General features: G+C 43.0%; 1 protein-coding gene across 4 annotated transcripts in view; it reads left to right on the top strand.

Annotated features, from left to right (window-relative positions):
- The window catches only part of AKAP13 (A-kinase anchoring protein 13), a 288,721-nt gene that overhangs the window by 71,165 nt on the left and 201,654 nt on the right, over positions 1–15,902 (top strand). For all 4 annotated transcript variants that reach the window (XM_066355280.1, XM_066355281.1, XM_066355279.1 and 1 more), the window contains exon 2: positions 10,594–10,637. In XM_066355280.1, the coding sequence (XP_066211377.1) occupies positions 10,605–10,637 (33 nt within the window). In that variant the 5' untranslated portion in view covers positions 10,594–10,604. The remainder of the gene's footprint in view (positions 1–10,593; positions 10,638–15,902) is intronic.

The raw sequence follows: 15,902 nt of genomic DNA, 5'->3' as shown, positions 1-15,902 counted from the left end.
GCTCCTTCAGTACTGCTGCCTCTTGGGAATCTTTGAACCTGCAGTTGTGAATGAACAAAAATTTGAGCTGAGCTTAAGAAAAAAGGAAAGAAAAAATGAAAAAGAAAAAAGCAACAACAGAGATTTGTTGATGGCATAGCCGTTGAATGGCTGTATTTCTTCAGGGTAGATCTGTGCCACAGTGGTTTGTACATTTGCTCCTGTCTCGCCGCTTTGGCTTCCAAGGGCCAAGCAGCGTGGAGGCCTGTGGATTCCCAGGGGTGCCTCGCCTGATGCTCCTGCCTCGTCTCCTGCTTCGTCTCCTGCTCGCACTTCTCATTCTTCTGTGTAGATCTTAACTTGCTGTGCTGCTGTTGTCTCTGGACGTGCTGCTGTCGTCTCTGGACGTGCTGTTCCTTCCGCCTGGTGTTTCTCTCGTGTCCACTCGGTGAAGCTTTGCCTCACGGTTGGCCGCCTCCAGGAGGCTCTGGGCTTCCACCTGCTAGAGCAGTGGTTTTCAACCTTTTCACACTTGGAGACCAGGGACCTAGCTGGCTAGACACGGAAACACACAAGGAATGAAGTTTTATCTTCCTGCGTGTAACAAGGCAACACAGTACAAGAGGACGCTTGATTTCTGATCTCCCTGTGTAAGATGCATGGAATACTACTTAAGTTTATATGAATGCTCTTTGTCTGTTGTGCGTGATTTGTAAATGCTCTGTATGGTGCAGAAGGTTGTTAGAACGAGCCTACAACTTTCCAAAGATATAAGACAACCTCAATAGTGTTTTCATCAATGATACAGGCGGATAAGTGGCAGTCGATCTGAGCATAATTGAATTTGACTAAGATCATTGGGTGTATAGTCTTCATACAACATTGGAGTGGCACAGACTGGCACAAAGTTTCTGGTGGACCAGTGGTTGAAAACACTGTTCTAGAGAGTTTATTGCTCTTTCCTAATCTCTGTAAAATTTTTACTATTCTATTTATCATACTATAATGTAATTGTCAGTTTATATGTGTATGTTTCTTATTAAGTGGGTAGGTGCTATGTAGTATGTATCCCTAAAGCTTGGCAACTGGCTATATACATATAACACTCTTGGGGCTAGCGCCAGTGGTTCTCAACCTTTCTAATGCCGTGACCCCACAATACAGTTCCTCATGTTGCGGTGACCCCAAACCAAAAAATAATTTTGGTGGCTACTTCATAACTGTAATTTTGCTACAGTTATGATTCGGAATGTAAACCTGATATGCATTATGTATTTTCCGATGGCTTTAGGCGACCCCGTTGGGGTCGCGACCCACAGGTTGAGAACCGCTGGGCTAGAACATTACCTAGAGTGCTAGGCAGATGCTGTGCACATGTGTGGAGAGAAGGAGGCCCTGCGCACTGAAAAGGTTATGAACGAGCTCTCCCAGTTCAGAATAAGCTCTAAGATAAGTGTAAGTAAGCCAGAGTTCAGATTTTTTAAATTAAATTAAAATTTTTTAGGTATATTTATCATGGGAAGAGTTCTGATGTTTTATTCTGTGATAATTATTTTGATTATTTGTGTGTGTATGTATGATCTAAATTCAGGATCATTCTGTTTATTGGGTAATCCAGCACTGATTAAGAATTAAGTTAAATAGTGTATGTGTAGGTTAGTGTTTGTTTCTGCTGTTTTGGTTTTTTTGAAATTGCTGTGTCTTTAAAAAAATTTTTTTTTGAATGAGAGATCTATTTCTGCTTATTTCTGCATTCACTAGTTGCTTCTTGTATTTACCCTCACTGGGAAACCTTGGTGTATAAGGGACAACCCTCTTACTGAGCTATCTGGCCAGGGCCTGCTATGTGTTTCTGTCTTACTGGGAGTGTTGCCCTGTGTTGGACTCTTCATTCTCTTCATGGCCTGCCTACCTGCTGTAGGCTCTCCTCCCTGTCTCACCAGATTTGTGACCCATGCTTTATTGTTTTCTTGTTGATCTCATGTGACACTGGGACAGAGCAAGGCTAACTGTGCCATAAAAGAATCAGACACATTATGGGTCTCAACACTGTTGTTTCCTAAAGTGTGGGCCGTGATTCCAAAGCAAGAATATCAGCAGGTCTGGTCTTCTGGTTTGGACTCTTGCATGGTAGAAGGTGGCTGGGGTTGAGAAAAGAACCATTATTTAACGAGGCCTCCAAATGATGCCCATGTGTACTAAGGTTTGAGAATCCCCACTCAAACTGCTCAGTTATTAATTAATGCAGTTTTTTTTTTTTGGTATTTTTCTGAAGTTGGAAACGGAGAGGCAGTCAGACAGACTCCCGCATGCGCCCGACCGGGATCCACCCGGCATGCCCACCAGGAGGCGATGCTCTGCCCATCTGGGGCATTGCTCTGCCGCAACCAGAGCCATTCTAGCGCCTGAGGCAGAGGCCATAGAGCCATCCTCAGCGCCCTGGTCAACTTTGCTCCAATGGAGCCTTGGCTGCGGGAGGGGAAGAGAGAGAGAGGAAGGAGAGGGGGAGGGGTGGAGAAGCAGATGGGTGCTTCTCCTGTGTGCCCTGGCCAGGAATTGAACCCGGGACTCCTGCACGCCAGGCCAACGCTCTACCACTGAGCCAACCGGCCAGGGCCTAATTAATGCAGTTTTAAACAGACGGAGTTAGACATTTATGAGGCCCCTATAAGATTTCCTCAGCCCCTTCCTTAGGAAATAACTTGGCACATGCAGTATTTTACATTTTTGTAGACCCTGACATCCTCACCAGGAAAAGGCCATTCTCTCTGAACCCTGCTCCTTTCCCCATTGCTCAGAGTTCCCTGCGCCCACCTCCAATCACTGCATGAACATGTTTATAGCCACCAGCCCAGACGTCTCAGGAATGAAGGAAAGAGTCTTTGGATCCTGTTATTTTCCTTGAGGAAGAGCTGAACATTGACTGTTTTACAAGAATTCAGAGTATGCATTGTCATTTTCATGTTAACCCTCACCCCAAGTGTTTGTGGATTTTGAAGGATTTACCACAGCCCAGTCTTCCTTAGCAGGGTCCCTGGCCGTGGAAAGCCGTTGGAAGCACATTCTGCTGTGCAGGTGCCCTGTAGGTAAAAATTTTCTCTGTATACTTGGCTGGGTCCCAAACAGCTGTGCTCCTCATATGGAGAGATGGTGGTTGTGGGGGGTGGTTTGCACATCTTTTTGGGGAGATTTAAAAACTTTGCTGTTGGGAATAGCAAAAACCATGTCCACTGAATGACAAAAAGCATGTCCACTGGACAGCGGTTCTTAGGAATTGGGCCGAGCTCACCAAGCTAACAGGTCTAAGGGATTCAGAATTGCAGATTGCAGTATAATTACCTGCTACAGTATTGGAGTCTGTGACTCCCCCCAACCCTGGACGTTTCATTGACTGGGGAGTTCCCGTTAAAGGTTTCTTTAGAATAATGTTTGGGTATGGCTAAAGAATAGTGAGCTTGGTTTATATTACATACATATGGGACATTTTTGTTTTAATTGCTTTTCTTTTATTAGCTTTAGGGACCATTAATTGTAGATTTCTTCAATTTGCACAGAGAGGAAAAAGTGTCTTTTTTTTACTAATTTTCAGTTTAGTTGTGATCCATTGCATGGCAGAGGACTTAAAACAGATGTGCCGTGTATAATGTTTTCTTCCTGATTAAAAGAGTAGTATCTGTTCATTGTTTGAATAGTTATGATTAAGAAACCAATAATTTAGGAATGGAAGTTTCCTGTAATCCCCAGAAATATGTATACTTAACATTTTGGCATTTGTTCCTGCAGATTCTTTTTTGTGATTGTTCTGTTATGTATTTGAATCGTAATTTACCCACCAGTATGTTTTAAGACAGAAATACATCCCAGGTGTACTGGAGTCTTTTCACTTAACCGTTTATGGTTTTCAGTGTATTTTACGTGGTTGTCCCCTTTGAGACCCAGGAGCTCTGAGGGGAGGAGGGGGCTGTGGCTTCCTCTCTGTGCCTGGCAGTGTGCTCTGGCATTTCACTTGGGTCATGTCTGAGTTCCTCTGCCGGCTTCACAGTATAGGCAGGACTTCACTATGCTCTGCCTACCCAGAATCAGGCAAGTCAAGTGACTTGCTCAAAGTTAATTAGTAAATAAATTGGGATGCCTGCCCATTTAATTATGTAGATTTCTTGTCTAGAGAATATTGGGTAGCACCTTACACCTTCTCTGTATTGAGAAACATTTTTTTTTAGCAGAAAATATTATTTTTGAGATGTATAAAGTTGTTGAATGAAGACACACGACTGCTTTGACTTATTAAAAGGTAGCTTATTCCATGGCCGGTTGGCTCAGCGGTGGAGCATCAACCCGCTGTGTGGAAGTCCTGGGTTCAATTCCCAGTCAGGACACACGGAACAGGCGCCCATCTGCGTCTCCACCCTTCCCCTCTCCTTTCTCTCTCTCTTCCCCTCCTGCAGCCAACACTCATTGGAGCAAAGTTGGCCCTGGTGCTGAGGACGGCTCCATGGCCTCTATCTCAGGCACTAGAGTGGCTCGGGTTACAACAGAGCAACAGCCCAGATGGGCAGAGCATCGCCCCCTGGTGGGCATGCCAGGTGCACTCCAGTCAGGTGCATGCAGGAGTCTGTCTCTTTGCCTCCCCCTTTCTCACTTCTGGGGGGGGGGGGGAAGAGGTAGCTTGTTAGTTTCTGACTGAAAATTGGCGTTCTATTGTCTAGTGGCTGAATCTAGCCTGCTGCCCCTTTTTGTATATAAAGTTTTATTGGAACACAGCCACACCCAGTCATTTACATATTGCAACAGACCATACTTACAAAGCCTGAAATATACGCAGTTACCTTTTGGCTCTTTAAAAATAATGTTTGCTACCCTCTGCTATATATACCAAATTTTATTTAGGTGTGTGATTTAATTTTGTAGTTTCTAAGGTTTTGCATCCATTTGTTCAGACGCTTTGATGGGTGGAAGTTCTTTCTGTCCTTGACTTCTCCCGAAACAATCAAACCACCACATCATTTCCTCTCTGACTTTTTGTGTGATCCTGTATAGTGACTGCATTTCTACATAGTCTTTTGCAGGTAGCATGAATTTCAGAAAACTCCAGAACTTTTACTACCGTTAACCTTTGTAAAGGCGCTGCACAGCAGTGCTGGTCCATTTGGGCACATTGCACACTATGAAGAAAGGCCAATGATAGTTGATATTAAACTGCAGGAAGAGATTGTAGCGAGCCTTTGCTTCTCTAATCAGCAGCACCTGAGAATTCTTACATGCGGGCATTGTAGGAACATAGATTTCTGTAACAGACAGTTGCACTAAAATTGGGTCTTGTTTCGGCATAAAGCAAATTTATTTATTTTATTGATTTGGGGGGGGGGGGAGAGGGAGAGATAGGAAGAGAAACATTGATTTTTGATCAAACTGGCAGCCTTGGTTTATCGGGGCAGTGCTCTAACCAGCTGAGCTACCTGGCCAAAGCTGTGAATTTGTTATTTTTTACAGCAATAAACTGTTAAGTTTATTTTCTTTCAGCATTTTGAAAACAATGTGGCAAGAATAAAAATACTTAATTACTGTGCTTGTTATTGTTTCACACCCCTCAAATTTATGACTCATCAGAACTCTAGTTGATTACTACTGTCAGAGTCGGTGAACATACTTAGAACCACATCATTTAAGTCTTTGAGTTTTGATATTTCTCTTCTTTGTAGTATTTTAGATGGTGTGCAGCGGCTGCCGTCCCACAGTGTCTGTCATGTGTTAATGCTTGTTGTGTGAGAGAAGCGCCTGTAAACTTGTGTACTTGCTCTGTCGTTCATTAGTTACTGTGTAAGGTCTTCCTTACTGGTAGGGTTTTTTCTCTTATTATTCCTTGATGAAATCATTAGGTCGATATAGTACATTTCTCTAATTTTCCCTTTGGGGAAGCTTGATAATAAGTCTATATTGACAGCCCTGGTTGGATAGCTCAGTTGGTTAGAGCATTATCCAGAAGCTATGAGGTTGCTGGTTCAATCCACAGTCAGGGCACATAAAGGAACAGCTAGATGTTCCTTTCTCTCTCTCTCTCTCTCTCTCTCTCTCTCTCTCTCTCTCTCTCTCCACCTTCCTCTCTTGCTAAAATCAATTTAAAAAAAAGTCTATTGACAAAGCAAAGATTTGAAATTAATCTTGGAGTGTCAGTTTGGTTTTAAGTGCATTTATTCTGACCTATAGACTGCCTTTCTGTAATATGTTCCTTCCTTTAGAACAGCGATTTTCAACCTTTTTCATCTCATGGCACACAAACTAGTTAGAATTCGGTGACACATCAAAAAATGTATTTTGGCCAATCTGACACAAAAAAATTTTGGTATACTTTTGATTGATTTACAAAAGAAAAAAAAAGAATGGTAATTTTCTACCCTTTTTGCTCCAAAGTAACTTTTTTAAAAGTCAGGTGCCAAGATTAACCAAGCAGGCGCAACCTTATTATGTGATGTGACCGGTAAGATGCAACTCAGTACTATATAACCTGTATATTTATGGTTCAAGGGCATTCACACCAGATGGCTGTTGTGTTGCCTGTTGTCATTTTTTTGACAGTCGAAGGGAGAAGAGGTCAGTGCCCATGACTAAATAGTCAGGTATTGCATGTTTTAAAAATTCTTGCAGCACACTGGATGAAAATCTCCACTTTAGAACACAGTTCTTATGTAAAATAAGTAATGTGCTGACTACCAAAATGGTCTTCTGGTGGTTAACTGGGCTCAATTTTAAAGAGTCTAGCAGTCCTTTTGAAATGGGGTCTTGTGTAAGCAGTGCTTCAGGGAGAACCTGCATCAAGCTGCCGGCCTGCACTGCTTCCTGCCACTTCAGCCAGGCCCCCCCCCCCCCCCCCCCCGCGAGGAGTCCCTGGGGTCCTGTTTCAGCCAATAGGAATGAGACTTTCCAGTTTAGTCAGAGTTGCACAGCTATATCTTCATTAGCATCTCCACTAACCAGTCAGGACAGTGCTTTCTGGACCAGACTCTGAGGATTGGAGTCCTTATTTGCATGAGTAGGGGCAGTCAGAAGAGGGGCGGGACTTCTCTCTCCATAAGTCAGCTTCACTGGCCCAGAGGTAATGTTTTGTATTTTTCTTTTCATCAAGCACTGCGTTTTCCCAGACTGGAGCTGAAACACTGAAGGTGTCTCGCTGGACCAGAGCAGAGCAGAGCAGAGCTGAGCTGTCCTAGCTAAAAAGGGGCCGTCTCTGAGGGCGGCTTCACAGCTGTGATGTATTGTAACTGAGCTGTAACACTGCTGAGCTAACTCAAAACCGGGCTGTTCCCCAGTGTGCTGTCACAATTGAACTTTCGCACTGAATAAGATCCCCCCCCCCCCAGCACCCACACCACACACCCCTCAATGGGGATTCCTGTCGGCATTAAATGACCATCCAGTCAACATGCCGCAAGTGTTTGGGAGTTTAGTATCAGAACTCATGAGTTCTCAGTTGGTGGGTCTGGAATGCGTTTCACCTGTTATCTGTACAGTATTACTTTCTTAGTCTCATTTTGTTGGTAAGTGTCACCTCAGAGAGGCATTTAAAATGGTGTCCTGTTCATTTCCTTATTTTCTCCTGTTTTGTTTTTTCCCATACAGCTTATCACTAGCTGCAGACCATTTATTTTAATGTTTTATTTAGCTGTGTTACTTGTAGACTGAGCTCTGTGAAGCACCTGTACTGTCTCGAGTGCACTGTGGATGCACGACGATAGATAAATTAGCAAAGTAGGGGAAGAGTCCATATGGTTTGCAGCGTGAGGGCTATAGAGGGCAAGTCAGCTTGTAGATTGTCATTGTCATTAGCAGGAGGTCTTCTTGTCCTTTGTGGGAGGAAAGAATGTTTTCAGACTGGGTTTGAATCTGGGCTCTTCCACTTCTTGACTTTAAGGTAAAACAATTTAATCACTGAAAGACTCAAATTTTCTCACCAATGAAATTGGTAAATCTCTTCTTCTGGGAATTAAATATGATATTGAATAGCCTGACCAGGTGGTGGCGCAGTGGATAGAGCGTCGGACTGCGATGCCAAGGACCCAGGTTCGAGACCCCGAGGTCGCCAGCTTGAGCGCGAGTTTATCTGGTTTGAGCAAAAAAGCTCACTAGCTTGGACCCAAGGTTGCTGGCTCAAGCAAGGAGTCACTCAGTCTGCTGAAGGCCTGCGGTCAAAGCACATGTGAGAAAGCAATCAATGAACAACTAAGGTGTCGCAATGCGCAGTGAAAAACTAATGATTGATGCTTCTCATCTCTTCGTTCCTGTCTGTCTGTCCCTGTCTATCCCTCTCTCTCTGACTCTCCCTTTGTCTCTGTAAAAAAAAAAAAAAAAAAGAAAAAAATATGATATTGAATATAAAGCTTTATAGATATGAGTCCTCTCTTTCCCCTTGTGTGTCAGCATTGAAGAAGCCCAAAGGCAATCCGAATTCACCAATCTCTTGCTTCTGGGGTCATTGCCTTGATGACTTTTGACAGATTTATTCTTTCAGCAGTCTGCGTTGCCAGCATAACAATGACCTGTCCCTTTGACCAGTGTGGGAGGACAGATGCTTGTCATTCCTCTTTAATCCTGATATCAGGGCAACTTGCATGAGTTCTGGCTTTGAAATATGTTTAGACAAGTTTATAATTCCAAACCATTCAGATGGCATCAGCTCTTCCTTAGAACCGCCTGCGTTTCAGCAGCTCTTTTGTACAAGCGCAGTGGGAGTCACTCAGTTAAGTTGGTGGTGTGGTCCCTGTACGCATAGTCATTTAAAATTTCTTAGCAAATCACGAAACATCAGAGGACTGGTAGGTAAGTCACTAGTATGTCTATAGATTTCTTCAAACCTTGTGGATTATCAAGGTTTTAATTCATATTTTAGTTTCCACTGATATTTTTTATGCTTATGATGACAAGAAAAGTTAGGTTAAGCACATTGGTTCATAAATTTATAGGTTCTTTCAAGCCTTTGTCCCAGGCAAGTCTGAACAGGACTTGGAAAGCTGATTAAAAGGCCTGTGAGCACAGTGAGCTTAATTGTAAATTAAATGGATATTTAATGCACGGAGAAAACAGTCAAGCTCTCCAATCTCTCTTTTGATCCATGCTTGCTGTTTGAATTTGATGGGCTGGAAATCTTTATTTTTCTACTGCAAGAGTTGGTTATGGCTACATTTCTCAAGCTGGGCATTCAGTGTGGATATCTGTAGGTGATTTCAGCATGTAAGGGTACACAGTTATTAAATGAAGGCAGGCAGGAAGGAAAGAGTGTCTTGAGCCAGGAAGTCTCTTACAGTGTGTGGGGTGGACCACAAACAGAAGGGCCTGGGTTGGGCCTGAGGGTGGCCAGTTGATGTGGGGGAGCCACTTGGCTGTCAACACCCTCATGCCTTTGTCCAGCAGAACACACTGAGGACTGCGCCTGCCACTGGTTGGAGATGGTTGGGTTTAGGAGCCTGGATAGAGGCTCCAAGTATGTTAATTGCTTTTAGATGAGCCTTAATCTCGGGCATACACCTTTGACCAAACTGGCAGATCTGTGAAGTTTAATATTGAGAGGGTTTTGTTCTTTAAATTATGTGCTATCACTAAGACATTGATTGCTCTTCATTCTAAGCATTTGGTCAGTGACTAACCCCTATTTATTCTGTTTGGGTTTCAGTGAATTGTTAGTGACATTTTGTGAAGTGATCAAACACAAAGAATGGGATGTTATCTCTTTTTTGCATGTATAAGTGACATCTCTGTACTGTCCATATTGCTGGTTAGTATTTATATGCTTTAATTTAATTCATTATTATGGATGTATAAGACACTTCTTAAGATGAAATTAAAGTAAAATTACTTGGGTCTGCTTCTCTGACTCTTTTGAAGATGGGAACAGCTTCTCAAATTTAGGGTGTTTGGCAAAGGACCTGCCTTTCTGAAGTCCATGATTCTGGACCATATATTTTAACTTAAATGAGTCACCAAGTTAAACTTTTAAGATTATGCTATTCTTAATATTCAGGAATGTATTATACAGTCTTGGAAGTCATCTTTCAAGTTCTTAAGATTTTTCTGAGAATTCAGGTAGTGAAAGTAACAGTAGGGAATCCAGTCATTAATTTTAAGGAGGTTAACAAGGATTCATTGTTGGAAGGCGCTAACCTCCCTTTCCCTAGAGAAGGGCAGAGGGAAGGAGAGCTCTGTGGTCCCTGCCAGCCTCTTCCCAGGCTCCCTGGTGGGGCTGGGAGGAGCCTCCGGTTACACAGCGCTTTGTGTGTTGTTGGAGGGATTAGGCAGAGGCATAACTGAGCAGACGCTGATTTTGCTGTAGTGGTCACTGCTTTTAATATCCTGTTGGTTGTTGAAACTTCTTTTATGACAGTGAAGCCTTTTGTCTATATTTTTCAATTGGAAAATCTTTCTTCCCCGATTGAAAAGATTGAATCTGGACTCCGAGGGATTTTGCAGTCTTTGACCTTCTTGCCTTCCCAAACCTCTGAGGGAAGCTCAGACTTCTGTTTGTCCTCGGATAGCCACGCTTGGCATCTTGGACTTACGGTGGTTTTTATATTTTTAGCGATAACTTTTAAATTTTATTCTCATTTATTTCTTCTTTTTCTTTTTCAGTGTCCTGGGTCATGAAACTTAATCCACAACAAGCTCCATTATATGTGAGTACATCAATGAAATGTCTTTTTATTTTTTCTTCTCTATCCTGTTTACTCATCATAATAAACCCCAGACACTGTCATGTGATTAACAGGAATTTTTAATCATCTACACACAAAATTATTGGTGTAACACTTCGGAGATTGAATTTGATTTAGTCAACACTAAATGACTAATGTGTGTATGGTTCTGAGCTGAGTAAAATAATACCTGTAAAACTGTTGTGAGCTGAACTAGTCAAGGTGATTAGATGCACGTATAAAACAATTGCGTTGCTCTGGAAAATGACTTTGTGGTTTTTAATTACTGCCGGTGTGAGTTATCCTGTTGCAACTAGGTGGCGCTCTGTCGTTGGCAAGAGTGCTAGTTACACTAGGAGTCTGAGTGAAAGCTGAGGTACCATCTCCCTAGAGTGAGGGGATTGTATGATGGAATGGATACATGAGTGCATCAGGGCTGGAAATGGTCAATGCTAGGTGACTTTTTTCTTTTTTTAATTGTCGTAGGACTGAATTTTCTGAACTGGGGTGGTGAAAAGACTGATGAAGTGCCAGCTAAGAGGTGTGGACAGTTAGAGGTGTGAGGGCCCAGTGCATTCTGGGTGGCTAGGGTCTGCAGAGGCTGAGGAAAAATTTCTGGGGACAGGATGTGAGTCAGGCCTTGAAGAATAAGGAACATTTAGTCCAGAATTTGTTGATGACATCAGGTGTATAAGAGGACAGAGGGATGAGTGGTGGTGAGCAGGCTGTACAGTGCGTGGCGGGGGCTTGGTGGTGGAGAGTGGCCCTGCTCAGATCATGATGGGGAATACTGGGAGGTCAGTCTAAGGATGGCGGAGGTGTGATTGTGGAGGAAAACAGACACGTGGGTTTATGTTATGACCTCTGAGGACCCTGTGATGGTGTCAATTTTAGATCTGTTCATTTTATGCATTTTTTTATTTTTAACCGTGCTGTATTACTAAGTCATGTACTTTTCTAACACAATATTCATACGGTCACTCGTGCATAGATGGTTTTTTATGTCAAATGTCGCATATAAAGAAAAACGTGTTCTTAGAGGATACTTCATGGACTTAATTTTTTTTCCACACTACTCAGACAATTTACTATGTTCTCCTGTGGGTTTGCCCCTGGACTCAATGCTTGGGTTATTGAGCTCTTCACACACTGTGAAATTCACTCATTTAAAATGTACGATTTGGTGAGTATTAGTATTTTCATCGTGTGTAACCATAACAGATATCTAACTTCAGAACATTTTCATTGTCCCAGAAAGAAACCCTAGACCCATGAGCAGTCACTAGTCACTATTCCTCCAGCCCCTGGCAGCCACTTTCTTTACCTATTCCAGAAAGCTGAAATAGAAGGACCATTGGTGACTGGCTTTTTTCACTTAGCATGTTTCCAAGTTTATGATAAAGCGTGTATCCATATTTGTTCCTTTTTATTGGTGAATAATATTCCATTGTATGGATATACCACAGTTTGTTTATCCATTCATTGATTCATGGGTGGGCATTTGGGTTCTTTTCCATTTTTGGCTAGTATGAATGATGATGCTTAGAACAGCAATTTTCTGTGTATAGGCATATATTTTCATTTGTCTGGGTATATCCTTAAGCATATAACTGCCTGGTTACACGATAACTCTGTTTGACATTTTTTTTTTTTTTTTTTTTTTACAGAGACAGAGAGAGAGTCAGAGAGAGGGATAGACAGGGACAGACAGACAAGGAACGGAGAGATGAGAAGCATCAATCATTAGTTTTTCATTGCGCATTGCAACACCTTAGATGTTCATTGATTGCTTTCTCATATGTGCCTTGACCGTGGGCCTTCAGCAGACTGAGTGACCCCTTGCTGGAGCCAGCGACCTTGGGTTGAAGCTGGTGAGCTTTTGCTCAAACCAGATGAGCCCGCACTCAAGCTGGCAACCTTGGAGTCTCGAACCTGGGTCCTCCGCATTCCAGTCTGACACTCTATCCACTGCGCCACTGCCTGGTCAGGCTGTTTGACATTTTGAGGGATTGCCAGCTTGCTACAGCAGTTGTATCATTTTGCATTTCTACCAGTGATGTTGAAGGTTCAATTTCTCTGTATTCTTGCCAACACTTGCTATTCCCTGACTTTATTGTAGCCATCCTAGTGGGACTGAAATGGTATTTGTGGATTTTTTTTTACAGGGACAGAGAGAGAGTCGATAGAGGGATAGATAGGGACAGACAGGAACGGAGAGAGATGAGAAGCATCAGTCATCAGTTTTTTTGGTGGACACTGTAGTTGTTCATTGATTGCTTTCTCATATGTGCCATGACTGCAGGCCTTCAGCAGACTGAATAACGCCCCACTTGAGCCAGTGACCTTGGGTCCATTCTAGTGAGCTTTTTGCTCAAGCCAGATGAGCTTGCGCTCAAGCTGGCAACCCCGGGGTCTCGAACCTGGGTCCTTCTGCATCCCAGTCCAACGCTCTATCCACTGTGCCACCGCCTGGTCAGGCATATTTGTGGTTTTGATTTACATTTCCCTAATGTCTGCTGAGTTCAAGCATATGTATATATATATATTTTTTTGTATTTTTCTGAAGTGAGAAGTGGGGAGGCAGAGAGACGACTCCCACATGCACCAGACCAGGATCCACCCAGCATGCCTACCAGGGGACGATGCTCGGCCCCCTGGGGTGTTGCTGTGTTGCAATCGGAGCCATTCTAGTGCCTAAGGTGGAGGCTATGGAGCTGTCCTCAGCCCCTGGGCCAACTCTGCTCCAGTGGAGCCTTGGCTGCAGGAGGGGAAGAGAGAGACAAAGAGAAAGGAGAAGGGGGAAGGGTGGAGAAGAAGTTGGGCACCTCTCCTGTGTGCCCTGGCTGGAAATTGAACCTGGGACTTCCATACGCCGGGCCTGTGGTCTACTACTGAGCCAGCCAGCCAGGGCTGAGTTCAAGCATCTTTACATGTGTTTATTGGCCATTTATATATATATCTCTGAAGAAATGTCTGCTCTGATCTGTTGCCCATTTTTAAATGGGGTTATGTTCTTTTAATTTTTGAGTGGTAAGTGTTTATATAGTGTGGAAACAAGTCCCTTATTGGATGCAAAATTTTTCTTCTAATCTATGGGTTACTATTTCACTTTCTTTTTTTAGTGAGAAAGGGAGACAGAGACAGGGAGAGAGATGAGAAGCATCAACTCATAGTTATGGCACCTTAGTTGTTTATTGATTGCTTTCTCTTATGTGCCTTGACTGGGGGGCTCCAACCAAGCCAGCGACCCCTTGCTCAGGCCAGTGACTGTGGGCTCAAGTTGACAACCTTTGGGCTTAACCTATGATCCCACGCTCAAGCTGGCACCCTACACAAGCCAGATGAGCCTGTGCTTAAGCTGGCAACCCTACACTCAAGCCGGATGAGTCTGAGCTTAAGCTGGTGACCTCAGGGTTTCGAACCTGGGTCTTCAGTGTCCCAGGCTGATGCTGTATCCACTGCGCCACTGCCTAGTCAGGCCCATTTCACTTTTGTGATGGTATCCTTTGAGGCACAGAGATGGTTAGTTTTGATGATGTGCTGTTTACCTGTTATTTCTTTTATGGCTTGTACTTTTGTTATTTAAGAAGGCTTCACCTAACTAGGGTCATAACGATTTACTTCTCTGTTTTCTCCCAGCACCATTTGTTGAAAAGACTATTCTTTCTCCATGGAATTGTCTTTGGCACCTTTGTTGAAAATCAGTTGCTCATAAATGTAAGGAATTATTTCTGGATTCTAAGTTACTTTTCTTTCATTTAGGTCATCTTTAATTTCTTTCAACAGTATTTTATAGTTTTCAGTGTACAAGCCTTATACTCTTATGAAATTTATTCCTAAGTGGTTTCTTTTTAATGCTATTAGAAATGATATTTTCTTAATTTCATTTTCAGATTATTCTGTTGTAAAGTAGCGTTCCGCGGGTTTACGTAAGATACCAAGGCAGGATACAGAAGAATTTTTAAGAGGAGATATATTGATTAAGCCGATTGCATATGACTAACACGGGGTATAGCTGACCCAAATCATGCAGTGTCGAATATAGCTCTGAGACTGATTATATACCCTGGACCACATGCAGGTTGGGGGAAAAGGAGCAGGAGCATGACACAATCATTAACAAGCTTATAACATTTGTCTAGAGCAGGGGTAGTCAATCTTTTTTTTTTTTCTTTTCTGAGGTTGGAAACGGGGAGGCAGTCAGACAGACTCCCGTATGCGCCCAACTGGGATCCACCTGGCATGCCCATCTGGGGCGTTGCTCTGTTGCAACCAGAGCCATCCTCAGCGCCCGGGCAAACTGCTCCAATGGAGCCTTGGCTGCGGGAGGGGAAGAGAGAGACAGAGAGGAAGGAGAGGGGGAGGGGTGGAGAAGCAGATGGGTGCTTCCCCTTGTGCCCTGGCCGGGAATCGAACCCGGGACTCCTGCACGCCAGGCCGACGCTCTACCATTGAGCCAACCTGGCAGGGCTTCGTTTTACATATTAAAGACATTTATAAACCTTTAGTGTCTATCTCCCCTTGGTATACATTACTCCCAGGATTCCAGGAAGGGAGGGAGAGTTAAAATCAGTGTAGGGTATGTAAATATTGTCTCTTATTGAAAGGGAAAGGAAGTTCTTCAGATAACCTTTATTTTATAGTTAAACTAAATGACCCAGTTGTCCTTGCAAGCTAGAAAGCTTCCACATTCTTCTCCCTCCATTCTTCAAAGAAAGGATGGGTCAAGAAGCCTGACTTTTCCTCCAAAAATTAATATTAATATTGCAATTCTTTGGTACCTTACCACAGTTCATTGCTAGTAAGTAGAAATACAATTGATTTTTGTATACTGGTTTTATAACCTGCAACCTTGCTGAACTTGTTTATTAGCTAATCGCTTTTTAGTGTTGTATTTGGCCCGTTTTTTTTGTCTGTTGAGACGGCCTCTTGGGCTTTTTCTTTCATTCCACTGATGTGTGTTACATTGATTGATTCTGAATGTTAAACCAATCTTGGATTCCTAGGATAAATCCCATTTGGTCGTGGTGTATAATCCTTTTTATATGTTGCTGGATTCAACTCACTAGTGTTTTGTTGAGGATTTTGGTGTCTACACAGAAGACTTGAAAATGATTTAATAGTTTTCTTCTCATGTCTTATTTTGGCTGCTGAGAGGTTTTGACTGGGGACTGCTGTATCTAAGTCGAGATGGGAAGAATGATGGTTCCTCAGTGTGTCCCCTTCTTAATCCCCAGAATCTGGATA

This window comes from Saccopteryx leptura, chromosome 13 (genome assembly GCF_036850995.1).
Source record: "Saccopteryx leptura isolate mSacLep1 chromosome 13, mSacLep1_pri_phased_curated, whole genome shotgun sequence".
Classification (NCBI taxonomy): Eukaryota; Metazoa; Chordata; class Mammalia; order Chiroptera; family Emballonuridae; genus Saccopteryx; species Saccopteryx leptura.
This window is presented reverse-complemented; position numbering and strand designations above follow the sequence as displayed.